This window comes from Rutidosis leptorrhynchoides, chromosome 1, assembly GCF_046630445.1.
Source record: "Rutidosis leptorrhynchoides isolate AG116_Rl617_1_P2 chromosome 1, CSIRO_AGI_Rlap_v1, whole genome shotgun sequence".
Classification (NCBI taxonomy): domain Eukaryota; kingdom Viridiplantae; phylum Streptophyta; class Magnoliopsida; order Asterales; family Asteraceae; genus Rutidosis; species Rutidosis leptorrhynchoides.
In genome coordinates, this window is record NC_092333.1 from 680,568,092 (window position 1) to 680,583,928 (window position 15,837).

General features: G+C 34.1%; 1 protein-coding gene across 1 annotated transcript in view; it reads left to right on the top strand.

Moving 5' to 3' along the window:
* LOC139851864 (G-type lectin S-receptor-like serine/threonine-protein kinase SD1-1) overlaps positions 1 to 14,259 on the top strand; it is a 32,489-nt gene extending 18,230 nt beyond the window's left edge. Inside the window, 3 exon segments of the mRNA XM_071841048.1 lie at positions 11,933 to 11,971; positions 12,067 to 12,217; positions 13,954 to 14,259. Of these exon segments, the coding sequence (XP_071697149.1) occupies positions 11,933 to 11,971; positions 12,067 to 12,217; positions 13,954 to 14,259 (496 nt within the window).
* Positions 14,260 to 15,837: the final 1,578 nt, after the last annotated feature.

Genomic DNA, 15,837 nt, shown 5'->3' on the forward strand with positions numbered 1-15,837 from the left:
GGCCCACGTTGATTTGAGAAATCTTTCCATTTTAACAATATTCGGAAAATGGTAAAGTGATTTATAAATAGGAACAAATTGTCAATCATTGAGAACTAGACAAAGGATAGTGGAAGATTGAATCTCATAAAGACTCGATTGATCTATTTAGTTTCAAACGTACAAAAACGTTTTCAGTTTAAAAAGAACTTTATTATTAAAACGTATATAACTTTTATAAATATCTAGAACCACTTTTGACAACTCATTACTTAACTAGTATGATAAAGATAACGATATTTATATTTTATTTTATTAAATATATATAACGATTTAAATTAATATTATATATATTTATACGCGTATTATATGTACATAGTTTTATAATTTTACTATACTTAAACTTTACCTTTACTTTATTTTTACTTTACTTTAACTTTAATAATTCATACTTTAATAATTCACTTTAATAATTCATACTTTAATAATTCACTTTAATAATTCATACTTTAATAATTCACTTTAATAATTCATACTTTAATAATTCACTTTAATAATTCAAAAATCTATTATAAATAGAATTCAATAGGTTTCATTATTTCATAGAAACTTGAAAATATTTTTCTCTAAACTCTCTCAATCGATTTACATATATATTTACTCCGCATTATTTCAAGATATTATTAGTATACATAAAATATTACGACGGAGTGCTGTCCGAGTGATTTCGAAATTGTTTTTCGAGTAGGATAGGATTAAAGAAATTATGAGTTATAGCTATGGAGGTGATTGAGTATGGTTCATGGGTATGCTCGTGAGGTCAATATAGTGTTTATCATTGCCGTTGCGTCTACGTACCTTTCCTGCAATATTGAATCTCAATATTGATACGTGAGTACTCATAATTTAACTTTTACATATTAATAGTGTATCCCTGACTAGTGCTCGAGTATTTAGGATTATGCATGCTTGTACTTTTGATATTGCCCTTAGACAGGTTAGGTTGAATATTGAATTAGTTACACTTGCGGTTGAGATAAGGTATAAGATATGCATGTCCTTGGAAAGCTAGCGAAAAATTAAGAACTTTTCCTTTAGATATCGAATGGTTTCGATGGACGGATTAGAAGTTATAATCAATTGAATTTTCGATATTTTTATTAAAAATGATTATTATTATCGTCATTTTTTATCGTCGTTCTAGTTTTATCTTATTATTATCATTATTATTATCTTTATCAATAAAAAGGATTTATCATTAAAAATTGTTATTTTTTTTATTATTACTATCGTTATTATCGTTAAAGTTATAATTAGTATTATTATTATTATCCAATTATTATTATTATTATTATTATTATTATTATTATTATTATTATTACTATCATTATTAATATATATATCATTATTTAAAAATGGTTATTGTTATTGTTATTATTATTATTACTATATTATCATTAAGATAATTATTAGTATTATCGTTAATAATGTTATAGTAACTATCATTATTAATATAAGTGTAATTAAAACAAATATTTGTAACACCTAATTATTTTGATTACTATTATTATCATTATTATGAACACGATATAAAAGACGATTAAAAGCTATTAAACGAAACGATTAGGAAATAATGAGTAAGAGTATCATGATGAAATTAAAATATTATAAGATATTGATTTAGATAAAATTATCGTTCTTATTATTTTTATCATTACTATTATTATTAAAAGTATCGTTAGTATTAAAACTATCATTTTAACAAAAATTATCATTTTAATAGAAATGTCATTGTTACTATAAAATATCATTATTATTATTATTTTAAATAGAATTATTATTTTAAAGATAATATTAAAAATTATCGTAAATATTAAAGTTATCATAATTAGAATTATCGTTTTATCATAATGTCATCTTAGTAATTATAAATATTGATATTTTTATAATAATAATTATTATTACAAAATAATACAACTTTTACTTACTATCATTATAGATATTATTTTATCAAATAAATATGTGATACAAACATATTTTACTACGTGTAATAACTTACTTTAATAATACCTATCATATTATCTTTATGATATTAAATGAACCCTATAAATTTTATTACTTAATATACATAAAAGTATATTTTATTACATAAATTTAATATAAAATTTTATTTATTAATAAATAAATTATATTATTACTCTAATAAATCTTTTAAAAATATTTAAAAATATAAAACGACGATATTTAAACTATATATTAATCATGTATAGATTTTTGGAAATTATTTTGAGTCAAATTTACTTTTGTTGACTTTTGCATATTAGTCTCGAGCATTAGGATTGTGGTACACTATGACTTGACCTAATTTGTTAGACAAATATTGACCAACACATAATTATATATAATTAATTTAGGTTCGTGAATCCGAGGCCAACCTTGCACTTGTTCAATGACGTTATATGTATTTTTACTACGAAATACAGTATGGTGAGTTTCATTTGCCTTTTTACCCTTTATATTTTTGGGACTGAGAATACATGCGCTTTTATAAATGTTTGACGAAATAGACACAAGTAATTGAAACTACATTCTATGGTTGAATTATCGAAATCGAATATGCCCCTTTTTATTAAAGTCTGGTAATCTAAGAATTAGGGAACAGACACCCTAATTGACGCGAATCCTAAAGATAGATCTATTGGGCCTAACAAACCCCATCCAAAGTACCGGATGCTTTAGTACTTCGAAATTTATATCATGTCCGAAGGAGGATCCCGGAATGATAGGGGATATTCTTATATGTATCTAGTTAATGTCGGTTACCAGGTGTTCACCATATGAATGATTATTTTTGTCTCTATGCATGGGACGTATATTTATGAGAACTGGAAATGAAATTCTTGTGGTCTATTAAAATGATGGAAATAAATGATTATGATAAACTAATGAACTCATCAACCTTTTGGTTGACACTTTAAAGCATGTTTATTCTCAGGTGTTAAAGAAATCTTCCGCTGTGCATTTGCTCATTTTAAAGATATTACTTGGAGTCTTTCATAGCATATTTCGAAGAACGTTGCATTCAAGTCATTGAGTTTATCAAAGATTATTATTAAATCAATTTATAGTTGGATAGTGGGTATTATGAAATGGTATGCATGCCTGTCAATTTTCAATGTAAAGAAAGTTTGTCTTTTAAAAACGAATGCAATGTTTGTAAAATGTATCATATAGAGGTCAAATACCTCGCAATGTAATCAACTATTGTGAATCGTTTATAATGTATATGAACGGGTCCTTTCATACAAGGCTCGTCTGTTTATTCAAAGATTGACTTACGTTCCGGGTATCATCAAATGCGGGTGAAAGAAGATGATATTCCAAAGACTGCTTTCAGAACACGTTACGGTCATTACGAGTTTATGGTCATGTCGTTTGGTTTAACTAATGCACCAGCTGTGTTCATGGACCTTATGAACCGAGTGTGTGGACCATACCTTGACAAGTTTGTCATTATTTTCATTGATTACATACTTATTTACTCAATGAATGACCAAGAACATGGTGAACATTTGAGAAAGGTGTTAGAAGTATTGAGGAAGGGAGAATTGTACGCTAAATTTTCAAAGTGTGCATTTTAGTTGGAAGAAGTTCAATTCCTCGGTCACATAGTGAACAAAAAAGGTATTAAGGTGGATCCCGCAAAGATAGAAACTGTTGAAAAGTGGGAAACCCTGAAAACTCCGAAACACATACGCCAGTTTTTAGGACTAGCTGGTTACTACAGAAGGTTCATCCAAGACTTTTCCAGAATAGCAAAACCCTTGACTGCATTAACGCATAAAGGGAAGAAATTTGAATGGAAGGATGAACAAGAGAAAGCGTTTCAGTTATTGAAGAAAAAGCTAACTACGGCACCTATATTGTCATTGCCTGAAGGGAATGATGATCTTGTGATTTATTGTGACGCATCAAAGCAAGGTCTCAGTTGTGTATTAATGCAACGAACGAAGGTGATTGCTTATGCGTCTAGACAATTGAAGATTCAAGAGCAAAATTATACGACGCATGATTTGGAATTAGGCGCGGTTGTTTTTGCATTAAAGACTTGGAGGCACTACTTATATGGGGTCAAAAGTATTATATATACCGACCACAAAAGTCTTCAACACATATTTAATCATAAACAACTGAATATGAGGCAGCGTAGGTGGATTGAATTATTGAATGATTACGACTTTGAGATTCGTTACCACCCGGGGAAGGTAAATGTGGTAGCCGATGCCTTGAGCAGGAAGGACAGAGAACCCATTCGAGTAAAATCTATGAATATAATGATTCATAATAACCTTACTACTCAAATAAAGGAGGCGCAACAAGGAGTTTTAAAAGAGGGAAATTTAAAGGATGAAATACCCAAAGGATCGGAGAAGCATCTTAATATTCGGGAAGATGGAACCCGGTATAGGGCTGAAAGGATTTGGGTACCAAAATTTGGAGATATGAGAGAAATGGTACTTAGAGAAGCTCATAAAACCAGATACTCAATACATCCTGGAACGGGGAAGATGTACAAGGATCTCAAGAAATATTTTTGGTGGCCGGGTATGAAAGCCGATGTTGCTAAATACGTAGGAGAATGTTTGACGTGTTCTAAGGTCAAAGCTGAGCATCAGAAACCATCAGGTCTACTTCAACAACCCGAAATCCCGGAATGGAAATGGGAAAACATTACCATGGATTTCATCACTAAATTGCCAAGGACTGGGTAATAGTTGATCGTCTCACCAAATCAGCACACTTCCTGCCAATAAGAGAAGATGACAAGATGGAGAAGTTAGCACGACTGTATTTGAAGGAAGTCGTCTCCAGACATGGAATACCAATCTCTATTATCTCTGATAGGGATGGTAGATTTATTTCAAGATTCTGGCAGACATTACAGCAAGCAGTAGGAACTCGTCTAGACATGAGTACTGCCTATCATCCACAAACTGATGGGCAGAGCGAAAGGACGATACAAACGCTTGAAGACATGCTACGAGCATGTGTTATTGATTTCGGAAACAGTTGGGATCGACATCTACCGTTAGCAGAATTTTCCTACAACAACAGCTACCATTCAAGCATTGAGATGGCGCCGTTTGAAGCACTTTATGGTAGAAAGTGCAGGTCTCTGATTTTTTGGAGTGAAGTGGGGGATAGACAGATTACGGGTCCGGAGATTATACAAGAAACTACCGAGAAGATCATCCAAATTCAACAACGGTTGAAAACCGCCCAAAGTCGACAAAAGAGCTACGCTGACATTAAAAGAAAAGATATAGAATTTGAAATTGGAGAGATGGTCATGCTTAAAGTTGCACCTTGGAAAGGCGTTGTTCGATTTGGTAAACGAGGGAAATTAAATCCAAGGTATATTGGACCATTCAAGATTATTGATCGTGTCAGACCAGTAGCTTACCGACTTGAGTTACCTCAACAACTCGCGGCTGTACATAACACTTTCCACGTCTCGAATTTGAAGAAATGTTTTGCTAAAGAAGATCTCACTATTCCGTTAAATGAAATCCAAATCAACGAAAAACTTCAATTCATCGAAGAACCCGTCGAAATAATGGATCGTGAGGTTAAAAGACTTAAGCAAAACAAGATACCAATTGTTAAGGTTCGATGGAATGCTCGTAGAGGACCCGAGTTCACCTGGGAGCGTGAAGATCAGATGAAGAAGAAATACCCGTATCTATTTCCAGAAGATTCGTCAACACCTTCAACAGCTTAAAATTTCGGGACGAAATTTATTTAACGGGTAGGTACTGTAGTGACCCGAACTTTTCCATGTTTATATATATTAATTGAGATTGATATTTACATGATTAAATGTTTCCAACATGTTAAGCAATCAAACTTGTTAAGACTTGATTAATTGAAATATGTTTCATATAGACAATTGAGCACCCAAGTTGACCGGTGATTCACGAAAGTTAAAACTTGTAAAAACTATATGATGACATATATATGGATATATATATATATATAGTTAACATGATACTATGATAAGTAAACATATCATTAAGTATATTAACAATGAACTACATATGTAAAAACAAGACTACTAACTTAATGATTTTTAAACGAGATATATATGTAACGATTATCGTTGTAAAGACATTTAATGTATATATATCATATTAAGAGATATTCATACATGATAATATCATGATAATATAATAATTTAAAATCTCATTTGATATTATAAACATTGGGTTAACAACATTTAACAAGATCGTTAACCTAAGGGTTTCAAAACAACACTTACATGTAACGACTAACGATGACTTAACGACTCAGTTAAAATGTATATACATGTAGTGTTTTAATATGTATTTATACACTTTTGAAAGACTTCAATACACTTATCAAAATACTTCTACTTAACAAAAATGCTTACAATTATATCCTCGTTTAGTTTCATCAACAATTCTACTCGTATGCACCCGTATTCGTACTCGTACAATACACAGCTTTTAGATGTATGTACTATTGGTATATATACTCCAATTATCAGCTCTTAGCAGCCCATGTGAGTCACCTAACACATGTGGGAACCATCATTTGGCAACTAGCATGAAATATCTCATAAAATTACAAAAATATGAGTAATCATTCATGACTTATTTACATGAAAACAAAATTACATATCCTTTATATCTAATCCATACACCAACGACCAAAAACACCTACAAACACTTTCATTCTTCAATTTTCTTCATCTAATTGATCTCTCTCAAGTTCTATCTTCAAGTTCTAAGTGTTCTTCATATATTCTACAAGTTCTAGTTACATAAAATCAAGAATACTTTCAAGTTTGCTAGCTCACTTCCAATCTTGTAAGGTGATCATCCAACCTCAATAAATCTTTGTTTCTTACAGTAGGTTATCATTCTAATACAAGGTAATAATCATATTCAAACTTTGGTTCAATTTCTATAACTATAACAATATTATTTCAAGTGATGATCTTACTTGAACTTGTTTTCGTGTCATGATTCTGCTTCAAGAACTTCGAGCCATCCAAGGATCCGTTGAAGCTAGATCCATTTTTCTATTTTCCAGTAGGTTTATCCAAGGAACTTAAGGTAGTAATGATGTTAATAACGTCATTCGATTCATACATATAAAGCTATCTTATTCGAAGGTTTAAACTTGTAATCACTAGAACATAGTTTAGTTAATTCTAAACTTGTTCGCAAACAAAAGTTAATCCTTCTAACTTGACTTTTAAAATCAACTAAACACATGTTCTATATCTATATGATATGCTAACTTAATGATTTAAAACCTGGAGACACGAAAAATACCGTAAAACCGGATTTACGCCGTCGTAGTAACACCGCAGGCTGTTTTGGGTTAGTTAATTTAAAATTTTGATAAACTTTGATTTAAAAGTTGTTATTCTGAGAAAATGATTTTTATTATGAACATGAAACTATATCCAAAAATTATGGTTAAACTCAAAGTGGAAGTATGTTTTCTAAAATGGTCATCTAGACGTCGTTCTTTCAACTGAAATGACTTCCTTTACAAAAATGACTTGTAACTTATTTTTCTGACTATAAACCTATACTTTTTCTGTTTAGATTCATAAATTAGAGTTCAATATGAAACCACAGCAATTTGATTCACTCAAAACGGATTTAAAATGAAGAAGTTATGGGTAAAACAAGATTGGATAATTTTTCTCATTTTAGCTACGTGAAAATTGGTAACAAATCTATTCCAACCATAACTTAATCAACTTGTATTGTATATTATGTAATCTTGAGATACCATAGACACGTATACAACGTTTTGACCTATCATGTCGACACATCTATATATATTTCGGAACAACCATAGACACTCTATATGTGAATGTTAGAGTTAGCTATACAGGGTTGAGGTTGATTCCAAAATATATATAGTTTGAGTTGTGATCAATACTGAGATACGTATACACTGGGTCGTGGATTGATTCAAGATAATATTTATCGATTTATTTCTGTACATCTAACTGTGGACAACTAGTTGTAGGTTACTAACGAGGACAGCTGACTTAATAAACTTAAAACATCAAAATATATTAAAAGTGTTGTAAATATATTTTGAACATACTTTGATATATATGTATATATTGTTATAGGTTCGTGAATCAACCAGTGGCCAAGTCTTACTTCCCGACGAAGTAAAAATCTGTGAAAGTGAGTTACAGTCCCACTTTTAAAATCTAATATTTTTGGGATGAGAATACATGCAGGTTTTATAAATGATTTACAAAATAGACACAAGTACGTGAAACTACATTCTATGGTTGAATTATCGAAATCGAATATGCCCCTTTTTATTAAGTCTGGTAATCTAAGAATTAGGGAACAGACACCCTAATTGACGCGAATCCTAAAGATAGATCTATTGGGCCTAACAAACCCCATCCAAAGTACCGGATGTTTTAGTACTTCGAAATTTATATCATATCCGAAGGGTGTCCCGTAATGATGGGGATATTCTTATATATGCATCTTGTTAATGTCGGTCACCAGGTGTTCACCATATGAATGATTTTTATCTCTATATATGGGATGTGTATTGAAATATGAAATCTTGTGGTCTATTATTATGATTTGATATATATAGGTTAAACCTATAACTCACCAACATTTTTGTTGACGTTTTAAGCATGTTTATTCTCAGGTGATTATTAAGAGCTTCCGCTGTCACATACTTAAATAAGGACGAGATTTGGAGTCCATGCTTGTATGATATTGTGTAAAAACTGCATTCAAGAAACTTATTTTGTTGTAACATATTTGTATTGTAAACCATTATGTAATGGTCGTGTTTAAACAGGTTATTTTAGATTATCATTATTTGATAATCTACGTAAAGCTTTTTAAACCTTTATTGATAAAATAAAGGTTATGGTTTGTTTAAAAATGAATGCAGTCTTTGAAAAACGTCTCATATAGAGGTCAAAACCTCGCAACGAAATCAATTAATATGGAACGTTTTTAATCAATAAGAACGGGACATTTCACCCGTGACCTGGCATCAACGTCTCGGACATCCCGGGAATGATGTTTTTCGTAAACTTGTTTCCAATAAAGATATTATTTGTAATAAAACTATGTCTCCTTTATTCTGTCATGCATGTCAACTTGGCAAACATGTTCGGCTTCCGTTTTCTGTTTCTAGTAATAATGTTACTTCTGCTTTTGATATTATTCACTCTGATTTATGGACTTCTCCCGTTGCTAGCATTAGCGGTTTAAAATATTACATCATAATTTAGATCATTTTTCGCATTATGTTTGGGTATTCCCTTTGCGCCATAAAACTGATGCATTTAACACCTTTGTACATTCCGTCAATTCGTTAAAACACAATTCCAAAAAGAAATAAAAGCATTCCAATGTGACCAAGGCGGCAAATTTGACAACAACGCCTTCCATCATTTACTTAGCTCTAATGGAATCCAGTTCCGCCTATCTTGCACTCAGACGTCTCAACAAAATGGAAAGTCTGAACGTATGCTCCACACCATTAACAACCTCATTCGCACCTTACTTTTTCAAGCTCACTTGCCACCCATTTACTGGGTCGAAGCATTACATATGGCAGCTCATCTTCTTAACCTTCTCCCATCATCCGCAATTAACCACGAAGTCCCTCACACTCGGCTTTATAAACAGAAACCCAACTACACTACCCTTCGCGTCTTCGGATGCCTATGTTATCCTCACCTTAACACCACCAATAAACTTGACCCATGCTCCACACCGTGTATCTTCCTTGGCTACCCATCTAACCAACGTGGTTTTTGCTACCTCGACCTCACCACAAATAAAATCATTATATCTCGCCATGTCACCTTCGATGAAACCTCATTTCCTTTCGGATCCATGACCCCCACTCAGCCTCCTTCCTATGACTTTCTGGATCCTCCACCAAATTTATTCTAGCACACCATACACCTCTCTGACTCATCTACCACTCTTCCGGAGACACGGTCCCCTCCTAATGGGACTACCACAATCAATCATCCTACGGAGACACAGCCTCCTCCTATTGAGGCTACCGCTACCACCTCCACTAATACTATGGGGCTACAGCCTCTCCCGCCTGAGGCTACATCCCAGTCCACCCACCCCATGGTTACTCGTACTCGCCTTGGTACCACCAAACCTGGTCAGCGCCTTAACTTATACACCTCGGTCATATCTCCCATCCCTCACACTTATCCTACCGCCCTTAACGACCCTAACTGAAAACAAGCTATGACTGACGAATATAATGCTTTAATTAACAACAGTTTTTGGACACTTGTGCCCTGCCCATCGGACACGAACATAGTTCGCTCCATGTGGCTCTTTAAGCATAAGTTTAATGCAGATGGTAATTTAAGTAGGTATAAGACTCGACTCGTTGCCAACGGTCGTAGCCAACAGGTAGGCATTGATTGTGATGAGACTTTTAGCCCGGTAGTTAAACCGGTCATGATACGAACAGTTCTTAGTCTGGCGATTCCTCGATACTGACCTGTACATTAGCTAGATGTCAAGAACGCTTTTCTCCATGGACAGCTCTCCGAGACTGTCTACATGCATTAGCCCCCAGGGTTTCGGGACCCTCGATATCCCGATCACGTCTGCTTATTGCAAAAATCTTTATATGGCCTCAAGTAGGCACCTCGCGCCTGGTTCCAGTGATTTGCAGGCTATGCACAGCGGATTGGTTTCTGCCACAGTCGATGTGACACTTCTCTATTCATTTACAGACAGGGATCTGACACTACTTACCTACTCCTATATGTTGATGACATTGTGTTGACCGCATCATCTACAGACTTGCTTCAGCGGATCATTACATGCCTTCATCGGGAATTTGCCATGTCTGACCTCGGACCTTTAAACTATTTTCTGGGCATTTCGGCCACTCGATCTACTACTGGCCTTTTTCTCTCCCAGAAACAGTACGCCACGGAGATTCTGGAGCGCGCTGATATGGCCTCTTGCCATCCCTGCAGGACTCCGGTTGAACCTGGGGCCAAGCTCACTGCTCACGGTCCCCCTGTACAGGACCCGACATTATATCGCAGCCTTGCAGGTGCTCTACAGTATTTGACTTTTACACGTCCCGACATATCATATGCTGTTCAGCAGATTTGTCTTTTCATGCAGGACCCGCGCGAGCAGCACCTTCATGCGCTCAAACGGATCCTACGATACATCCAGGGCACTACTGACCTTGGACTTCAGTTATACTCAGACGTTGGACTTCAGTTATACTCAGCATCACCGACATCATTAGTTGCTTACCCCGATGCCGATTGGGCCGGCTGCCCAACCACCAGACGTTCTACCTCTGGGTATTGTGTGTTTCTTTGAAACAACCTCCTCTCATGGTCGTCTAAGCGACAACATACACCATCCCGCTCCAGTGCCGAAGCGGAATATCGCGGTGTGGCAAACGCCGTTGCAGAGACTTGTTGGATACGTAACCTACTTTGTGAGTTACATTGCCCCCCTCACTTCCGCTACTCTAGTGTATTGTGATAACGTCAGTTCAGTTTATCTTGCTTCCAACCCGGTTCAACATCAACGAACCAAGCATATTGAGATTGACATTCATTTTGTCAGAGACCTTGTAGCACAGGGACAGGTCCGTGTACTTCATGTCCCCTCTAGATACCAGTTTGCGGACATCTTCACCAAAGGAATCCCGTATGCACTCTTTGACGATTTTCGGTCCAGTTTGAGCGTTCGCAAGACTCACGCTACAACTGCGGGGGAATGTTAGACTATTATTTGTAAGGGCTTGGCCCATTTATCTTTAGGGCTACATTATAGCCTATATAAACCTTGTGTATGTACTAGCAATAATCGAATGAATAATATGTCTGAGCATTTGTCAACAGCGAGACCCAAGGCAATACAAAGAGAGTTGTTGGCACACAGTATGCTATTCTGAACAACTTAATTATTTTCCAACTTTTATTCAATTTATTTAATATTTAATAGTATCTTTTGTTAACAAGTTTGATGCGTGCAGTGGTTACATGTCACCGGAGTATGTAAATGAGGGTCTTTTCTCAATAAAGTCAGATGTATTTAGCTTCGGCGTTTTAATGTTGGAGATAGTGAGTGGGAAGAGAAATAGAGGATTCAGTCATACCAAGCATGGAAATAATTATACCGGACATGTAAGTTCAATGACAAACTACTTGTTTAACTTGCATGATGTCTTAAAACTATACCTAGCAAACGGGTCAGGTTGGATCGGTTTAGGTAACGGGTCAAAACGATTTTGGGTTGAAATGGCTCATGGGACAAACATGTCAATTTATTAAACAGGTCCAAATGGGTCCGGTTGAGTCGGGTCGGGTAACCGGTTGAAATGAGTAATAGGTCAAACGAGTCAATGGGTCTAAACAGCCCATCTACTTTTACATTTATGATTGCGTGTAATTACAATTTATATATATATATATATATATATATATATATATATATATATATATATATATATATATATATATATATATATATATATATATAAAAGAAAGATTAATGTACATAATTAATGATATAACCACGACTATCATGCTTTCAAAAATATATGATGAATGAAACTTGATACGGTGTCTTCGAGTGGACCGCTAACTCCACAGAAAATAGAGAGGAACACAGAAAGCCTTTAAGCCAACTTTATTCTTAATATTTCATAATGAAAAGTGCTTACGTATTTAAGTTAGACCTTCTTGATACTAATTGTTGGAATTGGAAATAAGTGCTATTCTAGAAATAGACTTACAATGTCAATAACTAAACCTATAATAATGAAAAGCTAATGGAAATCATGCTTGCAAAGATAATGGAAGACGTGGGTCTATGAGGACCACTCCAATCTTCACGTACACATATTCCTTCTTGACTAACAGGTGCAAATAACTACACCAAGCACTTGACTGAGAGTATTGGGCTGCAATAATCTTGGCTCATTAACCATGCAAACGAGCTGTATCCTCTTCAGGCACATGGGCTTAGTAGATGGGCCAACTTTTGCATCAAAACTTGTTATGCTTGATACATTTGACCCATTTAAAGAACCTTTGGACCTATCTCAATATTTATTGAGCTTTAGGAATTGATATCCATTGGACCAGTTCCTTTAAATTTTGTATAAGACCCAATAGATTGGAGGGGAAAAATTCAGACTTTTTTTTTAAGTTTTGGTTTATATTGTCATGCCTAAATTCTCTCAAGATCCAATATTTTTTTTTTTTTTTTTAAAGGTCTCTCAAGATCCAATTGACCCGAAAGCTTGACCCAACTTTAAGACTATATATGAGTTTCAATAGTCAGGTATACTTAACACTAAGGACAATTTCATAAAAAGGTAACACAAAATCCAAGATTTGTCAATTTAGGGTATATACTTTTTTCCATTTCGTTAAAAAAGTGTGTAATATTCAATTGTTGGCAAGACATGCTTGCAAGATTCAATTTTATTTACCAAAGAATACATGTAACATTCAAGTTTGCCAAGAAAATGAGTGTGAGATCAAATTGTTCTTCTATAGAACATTGAGAGAGAGGACTTTCCGGTGGTTTCACTCTAAGTGGAGAAATGACTTTTATTTATTCTAGAATAGAGGAAGGATTGCCTACATCTTACCTCCCCATACCCCACTTTTGTGGGATTGAGTTTTTTTGTTGTTGTTGTACACACAAAGTCGAATAAAATTCATCTTTAAAGCAAAATCTACATATCTTAAATTGGATTTAGACTCATTTCTTGACACAAATTGGATTTTATGTTTCCTTTCCAATAGAGATAGACTATTATATACCACACATTGACAAATTGGGGATTTTACATTAGCATTTTCACAATTTTTCTTTAACTAATAAACACTAATTTCTGTAATATATTTAGGCATGGAGTTTATACAACGAAGAAAGGTCAATTGAATTGATGAATCCAAGTTTAACAGAATCATGTCATCCAGATGAAGTTATAAGATCAGTCACTATCGGGTTGTTATGTGCGCAACAAAATGCAGAAGACAGACCAAACATGTCATCTGTTATTCAGATGTTGGATGACGAGGGTGCATTACCGACACCTAAAGAACCAGGGTTTTTCACCGGAAGGGATTCATTAGAAGATGACTTCTCTTCAAGTTCTAATCCAACAGGTTCAATTAATGGTCTATCAATTACAGACTTAGATGCTCGATAGGTGGCCTTTGGTTTGCAGAATTTACAATATAATTAAAGAGCCAACTAGTCAACTACCATAGTTTAATAATGAAATAATGGATTTTATCACTTTCTGGCAAACTGTCTTTGGGTAATTGCAAAAAAACTCTTTGTAGAATTAAATATTAGGTTATCAAGTATAATAAGGTGTTGTTTGTTTTTAAAAATGTTGTATGTCCGTTTAAGTTTGTTGAAAACTCCGTGGTTGAAAGTTGTATGCTGAAAGAATGTTTGTTTTTATGTTTGTTAAATATAATTCAAATATGTATTATCTGTTTTGTTTGCGATATTCTTATCTTCAAATCTGCACACTTGCAAATAAAATTAGACATAAGATTATTATGTGGAAAGGTCTCCAGAACAAAGCGTCTAAAATGATAATTTGTGTCCGCACATGATAACAAAACCCAACTAAGTACTACGAGTCTACGTTGTCACTATAATTGATATATACTCTGTAGCACCAGCATGTTGCCCTTCCTTGCATGTTCTAGTATGAGACTTTGGTATATAAGTCCAAATTCATACTCAAAAGTGTTGGAGATAATCGGTTAAGGAAATGCACAATGGTCCAAATTCGATGATAAAGTAAGAGCAAGGATGATCATCGATGTTCGTCAAGCAGCATGGATTAACCGATTAATGGGGTGATTGTTGGAGATAATCGGTTAAGGAAATGCACGATGGTCCCACATCGGAAACAGATAGAAAGAAATGTATGTATATAAGCTTATGGGAACCTCAATCTATCACCAATTGGTTTTAGAGTAATTGGAACTCATGAGCTTATATGTTGTACATGTTGGTGGACCTGAAATGATCATACAAAAAGTTCTTAGAAACTCAAAATTTTGCCTAAAGTCAGCGTAAAAGCCACTTCTCTAAATAAGCCCTGATAGCGCACTGTTGCAAAACACCCCATCTCGAGACACCCGTTGCGACGGTTTGGTGACTAGCCCGTCCCGTCTCAAAGAAAACCGTCTAATATTACAGTCAACGGTCAAAATTCGGGTCAAAGTTGAAAAAAATCATGTCAAAGTCTCTCAAAATTTGGAAAAGCCAGAAATTCGGTCAAATTTTTCGTATTTTAATTTGAATTTTCTGTATTTTATCAACGGTAATAGCGACTATGAGTACAAATTAGGCAATTAATGTTTTTAGCTTTAAAATATGTACACATATATACATTTATATACTTATATATTTAAAAGTCAACTTTGGCCAACGTCCGTTTCGACCCCGTCTCGAACGTCTCGACCTTTTTAGGACCCAACCATCTCAATCCCGTCTCACTCTTTTGCAACCTTGCCTGATAGCATACTATTAAGATAATATTCCAATGAATAATGCATATTGAGGTAATGCAATTGAATGTATTCCAATGGGAAAATTGTTTCGAAATGCATCGAACTTTCACCAAATTCCTATTGTATGAATCAACTTTCAAATTTCCTATTATATGCATTTAACTATTTAAATTGTTCTATTGTATGTATTTAACTACTTTCAAATTTCCTATCGTATGCATTTAACTATTTAAATTGTTCTATTGTATGTA